The sequence below is a fragment of the Zootoca vivipara genome, chromosome 6 (genome assembly GCF_965207765.1).
Source record: "Zootoca vivipara chromosome 6, rZooViv2.hap1.1, whole genome shotgun sequence".
Classification (NCBI taxonomy): Eukaryota; Metazoa; Chordata; class Lepidosauria; order Squamata; family Lacertidae; genus Zootoca; species Zootoca vivipara.
The window spans coordinates 22,641,692-22,658,970 of record NC_142589.1 but is presented as its reverse complement, the minus strand read 5'-3'; the positions used below and the strand labels follow the sequence as shown (position 1 = coordinate 22,658,970).

At 40.8% G+C, this 17,279-nt stretch overlaps 1 protein-coding gene across 2 annotated transcripts in view; it reads left to right on the top strand.

Annotated features, from left to right (window-relative positions):
* The window catches only part of CAMTA1 (calmodulin binding transcription activator 1), a 671,800-nt gene that overhangs the window by 6,940 nt on the left and 647,581 nt on the right, over positions 1 to 17,279 (top strand). For both annotated transcript variants that reach the window (XM_060276129.2, XM_088671772.1), the window contains exon 2: positions 9,122 to 9,240. In XM_060276129.2, the coding sequence (XP_060132112.2) occupies positions 9,122 to 9,240 (119 nt within the window). The remainder of the gene's footprint in view (positions 1 to 9,121; positions 9,241 to 17,279) is intronic.

The window sequence follows — 17,279 nt, the reverse complement described above, 5'->3', positions numbered from 1 at the left end:
GGCGATAATGTTACCAGAACACAAGCAGGGAGAAGCAGTCGTCTCCACCAGGGCAGATAATTCAGCATTTAAAACTCATTTCTCAAACTGCCAGCCATATTTCTGGAGTCAAAAAAGTGTGTGTGGATTTTGAAGTGTTAAGTATTCAAGTGAATATTTATAGCAAGGCATAGAATGGGGTTGGAGGGGACCATGAACAGATTAGTTAACAGGTGAATGCAGATAGCTGTGCTAAGTGGATTCTCTATTGTATAGATTTGAAATAGCTTCTTGCTGAGCTGCTTCTTGGTAAAATCGAGCATTTAATTTGAAAAATGAAGACCTTTGTGGAGTGTTAAAGCTAAGGGAAAATGTAGCCTGTGCCTATAGTTTAGGACTGGCAGTTATAAAACTTAATCTTCAGAGGGCTGGGGATTGGAACGGCCTCTGATGATGTCTCTTGCAGAACATAGACATGTTGTGATCTGGTTTTAAAGAAAATCATGTTGTTGTTGTTGCTTTAAAAAACCCTCCTCTCTGTCCAAAGGTCTTGCTCATGTTGGAGAGTGGAGTTTGAAGGGCATTTCCTGTGGCCATCTACTTTGATTCTCTTGCTTGTAAAATGCACTGCACGATGACGACGGCTGCTGTTGAAGAACTGTTCTGGTTTTATTGACCAACCCTAGGCTGGGGGCAGCAAATCATCAACAGAAAGATCTCTGCTGTGGAATTTGCTGTTAGTTCAGCTGGAAGCCTTAGCTGCCCCTGAGGTTTTCATACATGACTGGAATGGGAGCAGGGCTTTCAGCGTTTAAGCAACAAATGGCTGTTCTGGAATAGGGTTCACTTTAAAAATGAAATTGTGCCCCCTGTTAAATTCACATATTTTCGTCACTTGTAGAAATATTAAGTAACATCTAACTTTCAACTGATGGCTTCATCTAGAAGTGGACACAGATCAATTTTTGAGTATATTTAGAAATGTTACAAAATTAAAGGTTTCAGTAAATAGGATTGGAAACTTGGATTGGCAACTTTTCCCCAGGTTTTTTTTAACGGAATGTGACTTTCACTTTGCATTTTGATACCTAGGAAACCGGGAAATACTGTAGTTGATAGTCCAGTCAGGTTTTGTCTTTTGGCTCCAGGCCCCGACAAAGATGCAAGGAAGCTTCTTGGTTCCAAAAGGTCACTGTAGGGAAAAGAACTGGAGAATTTCTGCGACCCATTGATTTATTCCAATATATCATTTTGAAATAACTGCAAGTGTGTGGGGTGGGGGTGGAAAGGACAAGTTCTTTGCTAGTGATTATCAGGAATCAAATGGGAATGAAAATAAGAGGGTATAGGTCTGTTAGGCTATTCTCTCCTGAGACCGATACTACCGTATTTGGCCTAGTGCAACTGCATTTGGAATATGGGTTACTGTTTTGGTTGCTTCATCTCAAAAATGATAGCTGCTCTTTCCGCTTTTTTCAAAAGGCAACCAGTGCAATCAAAAGGTTTCAAGCACCTTTACTGTGGGCAAAATATCTGCAGCTTTTTAGTTTAGAAGAAAAATGACTAAAGGGGAATAGTGGTTTTTAAAACTATGTAAAATGTAGAGAAAGTGCAGATATATTTTTGTCCTAACTTGTAATACTAGAGCTTTGGGTTACCTAATAACTCAATGGCAGGAGATTCAAAACAGTCACAAGAAAAGCGGTTCACACACACACAGGAAGGCATAATAATGGTATGAAATTCAGTTGTGTGAGCCACAAGATGTGGTGATGGCCATGGACATCATAGTAGAAAAAGGCATGGGGTTAGAGAAATACTGGGAGATGAGAAAGATGGTCTTAATGGTTCTTCAGAGTGAAATTTTGAATCATATAATCTACCAAAAATGCGTCAAATACCTTGAATTAATTGGCACCTGGTTTCCCATCTTCATTGCTTTTTAAAGTTTTGTTTACTAAATATACCGGTAGATGTGCAATCTAAATTTTATCTGTTCTATAATAATCTAAAGTTTCCTATAGCTAAATACATTTGAAGTGAAATATTTGATTAGGAAAAACATTTGAAGCACAATTATGGTGCAATCCTAGACAAGTGTACTTGGACAGAAGCCTCACTGAATTCTTGGGACTTAGTCCAAGCTAAGTATGTATGGGTTTGCAGCCTTAATGTGGTTTCAGTGTTTAAACAAATACAAAGCTTTCCCTGGAAATTATTTTTATTGCCATTCTTGTAAAGACACGACTATTCAACAGCATTCACTTCCCTTGTATCATTTAAGAAGAAAATAACAAGGCATTTAAACCTATTAATAAACTAGTTTCAGTCTGCCCAAAGACCCACATATTGAATATTTTCCAGGTAAAGTCATCTGAGAAAGTAATTAAAATGTTGAAATTGCCCAAATGCAGTGGCATTCTATCTACTCATTAGATTAATCATTAAGAAACTATGCATTTTTAGAACTGGGGAAAAATTATGTGGAAATAGAAAAGGCCATTTTCCTGCTCTGCTTCACTGGTTATTCTCTCTGTTGAATGGAGTCTCCAGGATTGGAAGCAATGGACTTCTGAATACCAGTTACGGAAGATACATAATATTGTAGTTGATCTTGTGTGTTGTTTGGTGACTTCCTGGAAGCAGAAGGTTGATTTGCTGGAGGGAAAGCAAGTGGGGAATGAGGGTGTTGTCCCTGGGCTTCTCCCCCTCACATCTTCTTTTCAACTGTCTTTTCATGCTATGTGTAGTTATCTTCTTCCTGCTCTTTTCTTGAAATTGACTACTGCTGCTGTTTATATCTTGGTTATGAAGAAGTCATGCTGCCTGAGGCCAGGGAGTTGTAGTCCAAAACATCTATGGGCACCAGCTTGGGGAAGCATTGGCAGAGTTTCTTGGTAGGGCGTCTACTACCTTACAGTGTAAAAGTTGTAATTTGGAATATGTATTTTTTAATACAGTCATACCTTGAAAGTTGAACGGAGTCATTCAACTTCTAAAACGTTCAGAAACCAAAGTGCGGCTTCTGATTGGCTGCAGGAAGCTCCTGCCTAGAAGCAAACCTAAATGGTACAAATGCAGCCGCTCCAGGGCTTGTACAAAAAAGGCCAGCTAGGCTGCGTTGAGCTGGAAACTGCCCTGGCGTGTATTGCTGCTTTGTTCAGTTTTCAAGCACATGTTGAGCTTGCAGTCTGTCACCCAGATGGCTATTTTTAGCACTACTACTGCTGCTTTCAGAATTTCTCCCTCCCTCCCCCCTTTCCACTAAACCTTCTTGTTAAATAATATTCTTAGATGTATTTGATCTTACTTGGCGACTTGAGCCTGGCTTCAAACCTGTGCAGTTCATTTTATGCATTTCTTCTTCACTCTGCTTTCTCATGCATAAACTGAATGGAACTTAAGACATAGCAGCTTGAGAATGTTGAGAATGTTCATCATCATCATCATCTGGATTTCGTACACACCCTTCTCCCTGAGGTCTCAGGGTTGGTTATGGCAATGCAACATTAAAAGCAGTTAAAACAGCTTAATATCAAAAGAATTTGGTGAGATATATATGTCGAAGTCTGGGGCAAAGAGGTGAATTTTCAGCATACAATAAAAACTATATACTGAAGGTGCAAGTTGCACCTCTGTGGGGAGGGAATTCTACAACTTAGGGGATGCCACAGGGGATGTTCTCTCTTGGGCCACCACCCCTCAAACATTTGTGGGTGGTACGACTACCCAAGAGGGCCCACACTCTCGAGATGGTCTATATGGGAAAGGAGGTGGCCTATTCAGATATTTGTGGCCTGTAGTGTTTGGTGATGTATGGCCTCAGTGCTGCTGTGTTCTCTCTCTCTCTCCCGCCCCGCTCCCCACCTCGCTCCGCACCTCGTACATATCCACCTAAGTCAGCTGGGAGATGAAAGTGAACAGAGAAGTAGCATAGTTTGAATAGGTAGTAGCAGTTAGCTGCATGAGAGTAATTGCATTGAGGAGTTCTGTCACCACATTATTATGTAGTGAGAACTTGGTGGGAGTAATCAGCTTGTTTGTGATCCAGAAGAACTGTGTGCAAGGTAAATAAATGACAAGATGTTCAGTCCAAAATATTACTTTCCCAAGCTTCAGGAAAAATGTCTTGAATTGGATAATCATGCTGCAGTATGTCTCCAATGACATCTTTATTTCCTCTCTCAAAAATACTTCCCTCAACTCTAAAATTGCTTAGAGGCATAATCTAGTGATTCTGCCAAAGAGCAGCAACATCATTAAATACTTTTCACTGTTTGCATTCATATCCTGGCTGTTGAATTTGTAGGGAGTATACCTGCCCATGCAGTGGCTTCCTGCCCACCGCCTGATCATGTGTGGCAGATTGTTTAGTTCTAAAACAGAGGTTCCCTGCAAACCTCATTCTGGTGGTTCACAGTATGCCCGTATTAAATAATTGTACTGAGCTTTAATTGTATTTTTATTGCTGCTTTTAATTCTATTGTGTATATGATTGTATTACAATATGTATTCTACGGAAGGTATACAATAAAATACAACATAAGAAATAAAAGAAGCAGTAAAATACACTTGGAAATAATCCAGCGCAGTGCATTCCAATTGCTGCAATAGGCAGAAAAATCATTTAAGTAGTCCTCCAATACAATCAGCAATTTTTAAGTGGAGAAAAAAGTTTGAGAACTACTGTTCTAAAACATAACGATTACCTGGTACCTTTTTGTGACCTAATCTTGAGTGTGTTGAAATTACAGGGGCAGGAAAAGACTTGACCTGTCACAGCTGTTCGTCAGTGTTGGGAAGAACAGCCAAGTAGTGCAAGCATGTTGCTTTTGTATAGTTGGAATAGGCTGTAGGTAGAACAAGACTGCATGTTCTGTGCATTTGTTTTATATTTGTAAACCAGTTAGAAGTCATTTTGGCATATAAGTGGTATATAAATTAATAAATGATGATATTATAAAAATGTGTAAATATCTGCAGTCACAGTGGCCAGTATAATACTCTTAGGGATTTGTTCTTGTGTCCTTGGCTCTTCGTAGGATGGAGAGGTGGAATATAAATACAGTATGTTAAATGAAGTATTTTGAACCCAAATGGAAGGTCTGTTTTATGGGACCCTTTGGTGGGGGATGTACATTCCAAACAGTAATAAGTTCTTTGCACCAAAGCTTTGATAGTTAAAGGCCTACAGTTCCAAATCTATTGGATCACCAAATATTTAAGAACTGGTAAAAGAAAGAGAGGGGTATGTGTATGTAGAGGAAGGGAGGGAGGCATGATTTGTTTGCTGTTGTATGTTTCAAATTTTAATTGTCTATGTTGCCTCCTTTGGGAGGATGAAATGCAAGGAATGTGAATGAGGCTATAAAACCACCAAGACTTTATAGAGTGTAATTAATTCAGAATCCTTTATGGACTTTTATTGGTTGGCCTTCTCTTCCTTCCCTCACTTACCTTTTAGACTTTTAAGACTTTTGTACCATGGAGTTTAGATGATTGCTTCACAGAACGTGGACTGCTGTCCAGTCTGATTTTTCAATTTTTGAGCCCCACTGAGTTCAGTTAGTAATTCCTAAGTTTTGGCTTAGTGTACTACACCCAAGACACTTAGGAACGATGCCTTACCTGAATATGTAGCCACTTTCTTATTTTGTCATGGGGAATTTTTTTTCTGCTTGAGCTGTATTGATTTTTTTAAAAAATGACATGGAGCTCTTGTTTCTAATACTGAATTCAGTTATGGTCTGCCACTTGCTGCTCTGTGTTTTTGCCTCCTTTGCCCCAATTTTTGCATTTGTCCATTGTACACATGAAATGAATAGTTCAGTGTGACAGTTTGGTTCTTAACTCTATTTTACCCTTCCAGTCAATGTGAAGTTTGTATGGTTCAAGAAATGGATAAGAGGCCTTCACCGGTTTGGTCCTTCATGAGGGTTGTTGGCTGTGAAGGACTCTCTTCTCAGGATTCACCAGCTGAGCCATTGGTTCTTGCTGGAAGCCCTGTGATAAGCTTTGAAGCTCTGACAATCAGTTGATCAGCAGTGCCTGCAACCCCCCTTTTGACCTAGTGCAACTTCAGCTGCCCACACCTGATGCACATGGCTTTTTCAAAATGACCTTGTGGGTCAGATGAGGAAGCCTAGCTGGCCTAATTAATTCTGCAAGCTGGAGGTTCCCTGCCCCTTCCTGAAGTGATAAAAAGTTGAAAGTTCTTGTAGGGACATGTTCCTCTTGAGGAGAACACTTGAGACTTAATATGCCTGTAATAATAAAGAAATCTCAAGCTTCATCAGAGTCAACTTTCCCTGATCTGGCACCCTTCAGATATTGTCAAACTACACCTTCCTTCATCCCATGCTCATGGGAGTTGTAGTATGTGAAGGGCAGCAGACTGAGGAAAGGTACAATTGTAGTGTTTTGCCATTACCTCCCACCTGCACTCTTGAAACTCCATTTAAAAATATTGCCTATTCTCCACCTCTAAAATCCCCAGCTGAGCAATTCACTTAACTTTCCCCCTCTTTCCTCCTGTTGCATAAACAGAGTAGGATGTAAATATTATTTATTATCTCACTCTACTGTTGTTTGCACTCAAAGTATGCATCCATACCACCATTAACTACCTACTGATAAAGGTGCTGTGTATAATGCCTATATATCCAGACCAATGGTTCCATAGTTTGGTTTGTACTAAGGAGTGACTCCAGTTGCTGAAAGTTGATAAGACATGAAAATCGTGCCTCATTTTGTTCTTAACAGTTTCTTTGCTCTGGCATCAGAACATGTGTAACCCAACAGTACTTCCTTTTCTCTCCCTTTTTATGTTACATAGATGCTTCAAAGGGGAGCAGCTTTGCTTGATGTTCTGTCATGCAAGCAGCAACTTAGTGTGAATTTGAAAGAATGAAAAGACAGTTTAGATCTGAATGCCAGATCTCTGCTTTAAATAAGGAGAATGATAAAACCGAGAGGCTTCATATCTGTAATTTTGGTGTTCACTGTAGACTTAGTTCATCAAGGCAGCATGCATAGTCCTCTCTCCCTCCCCACCCCTATTTTATCCTCCTAACAACCCTCTGAGGTAGGTTAGGCTTAGAGTTGGTGACTGGTCCGAGTCACCCAGTGAGCTTTCATGGCTTAAAGGGGATTTCAACTTGGGTCTCCCCAGTTCTAGTCAGACAACCGCTATACCACACTGATCCCTGAGTAAAGCTTCCCTGTCTGTCTTGACCTGGCTCTGCTTCGTGCCTGAGCTTAAACATGTTATAGTACTTTTTTGTCTGGTGAAGCTGATAGATGCTTATAATACAAGACTTTCTTGAGGACTGTATTTTATACCATTCACATTTTTCCCTGTGTAAGACTGAAAGTAGAAAAACATTTGGAAATGTCAGTGGAGGATAATCTGCCTTGCAATGGGATAAGATGTTATTTCTATGTCTGTCTGCCCCCTCTTTTCTGCAAATTAAATGCAGTTTATTTGAATAGCCGCTTGTTACCTACACCTTATTCTAGGCTCGGATGTGGTATTCTAACAAATCCTCAAATGTGCTCAATCCACACAACTAAGGCTGATAGTAGTAGAATTCATTGCTAGGTTGCTTGTACTGCATTTATGTTTGCCTTTTTGTTATCCAAACTTATTTTGCTTTTGTTTTCAGATCTTTGATTATACAAACATTCATGCTGAAAAATCTGGAGAGAGGGCCATTTTTATTTTTAACTGGTATAAGCTTTTTTTCCTACAGCACCTTGGAGAGTACATGCTGTAGAGTAATCATAGGAATTTAAGTTGAACAAACAACTTAAGAACAAACCCTCCCCGCAGCTGTGCAGTCTTCCTGTCCATCATGACTTGGGTTTGGTTTCCACGTATCCATGTAGGTAGCCATACTCCAGCACACTAGACATCTGGGAGACTTTGTGGTTTAGCAGCTGTTCAATAGCTGCCATGTTGCTTCAGGAGACTATAGCAGTTTGCAATGGCCAGGCCTCTGCCCTTTTGTATGTGAGGATTGGGATGCTATGGTCATATGGCTCATGCAGTGATCCAGAGCAGGAAAAAAAATCTGGTACTATGCTTTCCCATGGAAACATTCATTTCTCAAAATGTGTTGACTAAAATGAATCGGTAGCACAGTGGCCTAGGTCACATGCCACTTTAAAGCATAGTTAAAAACAAGCTGTTGCTTAACGAAGGCAAGCAATGTGCTGGTGCATTTACTCCTCCCCTATTCCTGCCTTCGTTGCATCGGGAGCTGAGAAGCTGGCTCAGTGTTACTTGCAAACAAGCGCTCATGATCTGTTTCTCTCAAAACACACCACAAGCAGTAAGCCAAGAGCAAACCTTAGCTAATGAGATTCCAGTTGAATTTTCCAATTCAGATTCCGTTTTTCAAGTAGCCTATGACTGCTCCAATCATTTGCAGAAGCTTCAAGAGTTGTTGTGGTATTACTGAACCGTACATGGTCTCTTATACTGACCTGACACTCTCAGCACTATTGAACTTGCCCTTCAGCTGTCATACCTGATTTTTTTTTTGTGTGTGTGTGTGTGTGTGTGTGGAGATAGTGAATAGAGAACTTCTATTCACTCTTTCTGGTTTGTGGTCAACCCTACATCAAACCCAGGGCTCTATTGCTGCAATCTAGGACTATTCATGATTTTTTAAAAATCCCCTAAGGCATTGTAGTTTAAAATTACCTCTTTAGCTCTCCCTTGTATAGAAGGCATACTGGGTTACTGGGAATGTCTTCTGTAGAAGTGGCAGCAGAGATTGGTTTTGCTGTTCTGACACTTCATTTAGTACCACTTGGGAACAAAGCTGCTGGCAGCTTGTGTGGTTGGATTGGAAAGATGTCAGCTCATAAACTTAGTCTCTGCATGTGAGATCAAGGGACTATTATGTCTGTGGTACAACCTTAGATTTGTAGTGGCTCATAGTCTTGGCTTCCTTATGGTCACAAGTGGTATTCATAATGTGACAAGTTATGAAGATGAATTCATTCTCTCTCTGTGTGTGTGTGTGTGTGTGTGTGTGTGCGTGAGAGAGAGAGAGAGATCTTTGCATCAGAAAGGAGGAATAAGTTCTAAGTCTTGTTTCTGATGTATTGCATTTACTTTTTTCCCTCTTTGTAGATGATCATGGAAACAGCAATGGAAGTCATGTAAAAATCTTTTTACCGAAAAAGCTGCTTGAATGTCTACCAAAATGTTCCAGTTTACCAAAAGAGAGGCACCGTTGGAACACTAACGAGGTAGCTACATCCAATTTCTGTGTTTTTCACTGGCTGGATTGTTTAAATCATAGCACATTGGAATCAAAATCCTGTTCAGAAAGGCTCTGCCACCATCAGTGTAAAGCCCACTCCCCCTCCCCCGGCAAGAATTGTCAATCAAGTCATTGGAAACTTAGCACGAAGTTTGAATTGTTTGTGTTTTTAAAAACAAAGAGGCAGAATTTGTGGGCTCTGCTGCATGTGGCAGGTGTTGGCATTTGTTTGCATGTCTTGCATTTTGCTTCTCTCCAAGGTATAGTTAAGATCTGTGTGCATCTGATGTACATTCTCTTACACTTGTCAGGAATTAATGAAGATGTAGCTATGGTGCATCTTTGTCTCAAGTGTTAAATTGATAAAGGCAGGAGGAAGATGATAAAACTTCCCAACAACAGAACTGCTCTTGACCCTGCTTGCACAATACCCCCCCCCCCAAGCTTTTCAAATTGCTTTAATATAGCATCCTCTTGGGGGTATAAATAATGAAATCTAGCCACGTATGAAACATTTGGTAATGTGCATAAAGGCTTTCAGAAATATTTAGACTCTGAGGAATGTAGCATTCTCATGTCAATTTTTAAAAATCAAGCCTTTTAAATTCCAAGATATAGTGGTCAAGTGTGGTTTGTTATAATGCAAAATATGTGAAGAGATGTGAACTCTATTCAAGCTCTTCTAAGTTCTTTGCTGACTTCTGCAGAGTTTTAAGCACAGGCTTAAATCTCCTGATGAAATGGGTGGGTCTTTAAAGAGCATAATCTTTGTTTGGATTGTTCCCTGCATATCAAGTATTTCGGTGTAACTTTGGGCTGGACACTGTGTTTAAGCAGTCACACTCTGCAAAGCTTCTACTTGCAGCTTGTAGAAAAGTATAGGTTAGTCAAGAATAAGTGGCTTGTAACTAACAATCTGCGAGGGAAATGTATATTTGTTGGTTAATTTGCTAGTTGCCAGAGTTGCTTCAATACCTTCATCTGGTAACTTATTTCAGAAGGTTTCATCACAAATTGGGGGCACCATCTAGCTTAAGTTCAATGCTCTTAACATTCCATTTATTTCATTGGAAAATTTTAAGCATGTGTGCAGTCAATGGAATTTACTTACCTTTGGCAGGATTGTATCTGTGGTGTAGAACATGCACCTTCACAGGTGGGGAAAAGTGTTGATAACAAAGTTATATTATGCTTGATTTCCCACTGCCTACTTGTTTAGTATTTCATGGATTTTAAAAAAAGCTTTTTGTGGTTCCTGAGTTCTAACATCTTAGGCGATAACTTCTGTTGGCTTTGTTGTAGCTTTTCTTGGCTATTTGTCTTGCAGCCATGCACAATTGGGCTCTGTCTCTGTAATTAGTAAAGCTTTTCCACGTAGTACTGTGATGCCGTTTGCAAACCATTTTGAATATAATTAGAAAGTTCTGCAGCTTTTAGTGAATAAGAAAGAGAAAAGTCAATTCCTTCTAAAGGGAGTATCAAGCCTGTGGGCCAATACCCTTTGGTCTTTTTCAAAAGCGTTTTCTCTGATTTTAACCAAATCTCTGGTCTTTTCCGTTTCTGCTTTGAAGGATATGAAAATAGCCAAGTGCCATTCATAAAAACTTGTGGGACTGGCTGCCACAGATTAGTTATTCATGATATGTTGATTCCTTAGGCCTAGAACTTCTACATAGACTGGAGATTTGAATTCCTGTTTGGGTTTAGGCAAGAAGCAGCTGAGTGAGAAGCAACAATAGTACCTCCTCAGTACAGTTAGATATAGGGCAGGGATGGGAATGGGCCTGTGGTCCTCAATGTTGCTGGACTCTTTCCCCACATGAGCATCAGCCAGCATGGCATAGTGGGTGTTGTAGACCAAGAACACCTGAAGGGTCACAGCCTCCCTGTCCCTAATGTAAGGGCTGATCTTACTGTTATCCATACAGGATACCAATGAGGGGAACCCCCCCCCCCCGAGTAAGATACAGAAATGCCCTTGCAGGTTAAAGATTTCTGAAAGGTGGTTCTGTAACAAATGGAGCCCTTAATGATTCTAAATCCTTTTTAAAGAGTGTGGGTATGTTTGGAATAATCATAGAAATGAAAGGTGCCCGGATACATTGCCAGCTGTAGCTCTGAGATACAGCATGGTCCATGTCAATCAGTTTGAAGAATGGCTTCCATTCATTCCTGGAGGGTGGGGCATGATGGCAGAACAAGCCTCTATTGGCTTGTGTACTGCCGGTCGGGAGGGCTGAAGAAGGCCTCCAAGAGCCTGTGGACAGGAGTTGTATTAGCAGCTGTGTGGGAAAGATGGCATACTGTATTCTCTGTGTAAGCCATAGAACAAATTGCAGTTGTGACCTATGCAGCAACTTTCTTTGTTCTTAGAATAGTGTTGATCACAAGTGTGTGTTCTACTTTGAGTTATGCAGCATAAACAGTTGTATGATCAGGCACGAAATAAATTGTTGACTTTGCAGATGGTGCTCTTGAAGTTGAAGATGCGTCTTTATGGAGAGATTAAAGCAAATGGTTTCAAGTTCTTCAGAGCTGCAGTTTCATTTTTACTGCACACTTTCTCAAAAAAAAGAGCAGTTCCTCTTTTATCTCTGAGAATTTTTGGAGAACAGGTGGGGTCCCTACAGGCTGGAAGTGGGCAAATGTTGTTCCCATCTTCAGAAAGGGGGGAAAGGAAGACCCAGGTAACTACTGGCCAGTGAGCTTGACATCGATACAAGGGAAAGTCCTAGTTAATTCAACAGTCAGCCTGTGAGCATTTAGAAAAGGATGCTTTGAATATTAAGACCCAGCATTGGTTTCTCAAAAATAAGTCATGCCAGACCAATCTGGTTTCCTTTTTAGATGGAATTGCAAGTTTGGTGGATCAGGGAAATGCTGTGGACATAGTGTATCTTGATTTCAGTAAGGCTTTTTGACAAAGTGCCTCATGATATACTTGTGAAGAAGCTGGTAAAATGTGGGTTGAACAAGGCTTCAAGTTGCAAGAAAGAAGATTCCAATGAAACATTCAGAAAAACTTTCTGACAGTAAGATTTCTTCAGCAGTGAAACAGACTCCCACGAGAGGTGGTGGACTCTCCTTCCTTGGAGGTTTTTAAGAAGAGGTTGGGTGTCCATCTGTCATGGATGCTTTAGCTGAGATTCCTGCATTGCAGGGGTTGGACTAGATTCTATGGACTAGATCCAGTTAGTAAGATTCTATGACCATAGAGCACATTTCCTTATCTGTAAAATAGTTAGGACAGCTGTAGCACAGGGTGGTTCAGGTCAAGTCCTGGAAGGAAGAGGGAAGCTTGGAGGAAGGACAGTCTCAAACATTTCATTTAGTAAAGTAGCATCTGAAGTTGTGGGTGATGGGGAAAGTATACAGCCTCCTGATGAGGGATTTGCTATTAGTTTGTGGAGATTCACTTAAAGTGTTTGGAAATATGTAGATACACAGTTGCCCAAATGCTGTCTCTTTTAAAATAAAAGTCATGGTGTCTGTTCTTCTCAGAAAAGAAACACTACTTGTTCATTTTCCCCCCTTTCAAATTGGAGAAGGTAAATTATCAGAAGTTAGTCTGATAATGTCATTGTGGCTTCATGTGGTTGAGACAGACTAATATACATTTGATGGTTGGGGGGGATAAAAGTTAAGGGTTTGTACAGCCGTCAGTGCTTAAGTTCGCTACCAATTAACTTCTCCAGCAGTATATGGTGCATATCAATTTATATGCCTTTTAAAGAATTTCTGTTATACTCAGGCTAATACTGCTTTTATATGGCAGCGCCGCCTCTGGCTTTTTCAGCAAAGGAAGAGGGTGGTCGCTCCATTACTTGGGGTTGAAATTACAAACTACTCATACCACATTCTTGGGATTCCCGAACACTTGTTCATACTGCGGTGTGATTTTTGTCTGTACATGCAGTCTTTTTCTTGGAGTTGTGATTGGCTTCTATTGAGTGTTTGAGATTGGATTCAATTTTGATTTAATTTTTATGCTGCCTTTACGTTAAAAATTGTGCTTAAAGCAACTTGCGATATATGCACATCTCTGGAGAAGATGTTGAAAGGAACTATTCCCATTTGACCATCAAAGCTGTAGTGGTAAACAATGATGTGGGACAGAACTTTATTCCTCCATGGAAAAATTTCCATTGCATAAGTTCATTAAGTAACAATGAATAAGTGTTAATAGCAAATACAATATTAGGCAAACATAGCTGTTTCAAAGCTATATTTAATGTCTTTGAGGTGATTATCCCTAGTAAGTATGTGAGAGAATATATATATTTGAAGTCAAATACTTGTGGTGTGTTGGGACAGAAGATTAACTTGGGGCACTTTTTAAGCTTTGTTCACTAAACTAAAGCGGATATGCTAAATGAGATTGCCCTAGGGCATCAGAAAAAAAATTCAGATGCAAATTACCCCAATCTTCAATAAAATAAAATAAAATCCTGGGAAAGCCCTATCACTAATGCCAAGGATTCAGTTTGGTAGCTACTAGCTAGGAAGGGAAAATGAAATGGCCAGACACCTTCACTTTACTAGCTGAAGCTTTCCTTTGCATCAAATTGTATTTGTAGAGTCCCTGCAGCTCTGTGCAAGCACAGGTGTTTGCCAGCTACTGGAGAATGTTTGGGCTTGGGCAGATGGGATGGACTTAAATTGGAAGTTAGGGTAAGGAAAATAAGATTTGGAGGAATTTGGATTCTTTGCTTGATTAAAAGACAGCAGTGGCTGTTTCACTGATTTCACTGATATCCTTGAGAATTCTTTGAGAACAGGTGAGGTCCCTGCAAACCTGAAGTAGGCAAATGTTGCCCCTGTTCAGAAAGAGAAAACTTGACATTAATACCAGGAAAGGTTCTAGAACAGATTACTGTATTAAACAGCTGGTCTGTTAGCACTTAGAAAAGCATGCAGTGAATACTAAGAGTCAGCATGGGTTTCTTAAAAATAAGTCATGCCAGACTAATCTTACTACTTTTTTATTAATTATTTTTGATTTGATTTACTTTTTGACATACAAGCATGTTGGATCAGTGGAATGCTATGGATGTAGTGTATCTTGATTTCAGTAAGGCTTTTGATAAAGTCTCACACAATATTCTTGCATAGAAGCTGGTGAACTGTGGGCTAGATGATGTTGCTGTTGGATGGCCATCTGTCATGGATTCTTTAGTTTAGATTTCTGCATTGCAGAGGCTTGGAATGGACCCTTGGGGAATCCCTTCCATATCTCCAATTCTGGTAAACAAATTTAATAATAATAATAATAATAATAATAATAATAATAATAATAATTTCCTTGCAGGGTATTGGTAGCAAGTGAAAATGATGCCTGTTTCACAGGACAACATCAGTCAGGAACCTGACCCCTGTAAATTGCAAGGTTTACAATGTTGTTCTTAATTGTAACAAGCAAGAGATTTGGTTTTTGGAATGTTTACAAGACACAAGGCTTCACCCTTACCTATAGTTAACTTGTAATATAGTTAATGATAGTTACAAGAGCGTTGGATGATTTGATTGGTTCATGAATCTGTCCTGGCCAGGTTGGCTAACAAGCTTTCAGGCTGCATAGACATAGCTCACTCTTTTCAGGAACCAAATGCTAACATTTCTGAAATGCCCTTTTTGTGGGAGCAGCAAGACAAGCTTTGCAGTGATCTCCTAGCCAATATTTATGAAGGGCTATGTGTGGGATGCAGGTGGCGCTGTGGTTTAAACCACTGAGCCTAGGGCTTGCCGATCAGAAGGTCTGCGGTTCGAATCTCCGCGACGGGGTGAGCTCCCATTGCTCGGTCCCAGCTCCTGCCAACCTGTTGTTGTTGTTGTTTAGTCGTTTAGTCGTGTCCGACTCTTCGTGACCCCATGGACCATAGCACGCCAGGCACTCCTGTCTTGCACTGCCTCCCGCAGTTTGGTCAAACTCAGGTTCGTAGCTTCGAGAACACTGTCCAACCATCTTGTCCTCTGACGTCCCCTTCTCCTAGTGCCCTCAATCTTTCCCAACATCAGGGTCTTTTCCAAGGATTCTTCTCTTCTCATGAGGTGGCCAAAGTATTGGAGCCTCAGCTTCACGATCTGTCCTTCCAGGGAGCACTCAGGGCTGATTTCCTTAAGAATGGATAGGTTTGATCTTCTTGCAGTCCATGGGACTCTCAAGAGTCTCCTCCAGCACCACAATTCAAAAGCATCAATTCTTCGGCGATCAACCTAGCAGTTTGAAACCACGTCAAAGTGCAAGTAGATAAATAGGTCCTGCTCCGGTGGGAAGGTAAACAGCGTTTCTGTGTGCTGCCCTGGTTTGCCAGAAGCGGCTTGGTCATGCTGGCCACATGACCCGGAAGCAGTAAGCCAGCTCCCTCGGCCAGTAAAGTGAGATGAGCACTGGAACCCCAGAGTCGTCTGCGACTGGACATAATGGTCAGGGGTCCCTTTACCTTTATGCCCATAAGCTGGCCTTTATAAGGGAAGCCAGCAAGCAAGGTGGATACAAGCAAGGTGCCTGTTGATTTCAATGTTGCTTTCCCTGTCCTCACTAGAACGAGCAGATGCCTATTCCATTCTAGCAGCCTTCATGGTTTGCTCCCTCTAAGTGTTGTATAATGTAATGCCCTTGTGATAAAAAGATACAGAACGTTAGTGCCAGAAGCTGTCAGTTTAATTGGGTCCCAACATTATTGTTTTTATTTGCAATGTAGTCCACACATTATTTTATATTGGAAGGAATTACTCTCATGAAGTTATACAGAGCAAACTCTTCCCTGGTGAAGTTTCCGAAATCTCTTTACACAGGGACTTCATGCCTCTTGGCTTCCACAGTGCCTTTCTGTCTTGGCAGAGTTCATTAAATTGACAGAAACTGAGGTTACCTGCTGTTAATCACAGGCGCAGCTGTCTGTTGTGAAGTTTAGAGCTGGAGTTACGGAATGTACTGTAGCAATCTCTGTTCTCCAAGAAACATCAAAGCCACAGACTTATGTGTTTTAGGAATAGGTCGTGTAAGCAGGCACATTTGCACATCTTTAGTTCAGCAGTACAAAAAGACACCCTCCTATCGGTGGGCTGAACACCAAGCCAATTTGTACTGCACATGATAGAAAATGTTTAGGTAAAAATACATAGCTTCAATATTCAGAGAAGCATTTGACTGCCAAGTTCATTTTCTCCTTTTAGTTTTCTTCATGAGAGCACCTTAGTTATGACCTATAAGTCTCTCTGTAGTTTTCCATTGCCCTGTCTTGTAGCAACGTTCACACTTGATCTCAGGCTTAATGTCCCCGGTCTGATATTTTGGTAAATTGTTTGTGCTGGTAATAGGGAGAAAGTTCTTTCCTTTGCTACGGCTGTCACCAGAGGAAAGAGTATAGGGGAGGGATGAAGACAAAGCACCTGGCATAGTGTAGAAATCTTGGCGGTCCCCCCCCCCAAAAAAAAGTGCATGTGCTTTTCTAGGAATCTAGGCTGATGAAGTCAGTTGCATCTAAATCCAAAGTTACTGTGCCAGTCTCCCCTACCCTGATGACTGTGAATGCCATTCTGCTTTCTAAGCAGCTATGCAGCAGCCACCTTGTGCGAGGAGCCAAGATACTGATAGATCAGGAACCCCAGAGGAATTCAGGAGGAGAATTCTGCAGCAATACAGAGAATCACAAGTGAAGGTCAATATCTGCCTACTGCAATTCTTCTGTTTGTGAGCACCTTGCAGCCAGCCTGTCACAGTAGCTTTAGGTATTAATCAGTAGCAACCTCCCTGTTACAGAAAGCTACTGGCAGAGTGGCTTTCTCCCCCTAAGCTATCCTAGAAGGTCGGCTGGCTATGAAACATCAGTCCATTTTTTTAAATGCTGCCAACGCTGATGTGTTCCAATTGCCCCTCAATGAGTCAGGTAAATAAAGTATTTTTCACATAGAAGGGTGGGTGAGTGGAAAGAGAAGCAATAGGGCCAGGCTGTCATGCTTGACTACTAATCTTAGTGAAACTAATTTGCTATTCTCTGTAGTATCAAAATCAACTACTTCTAC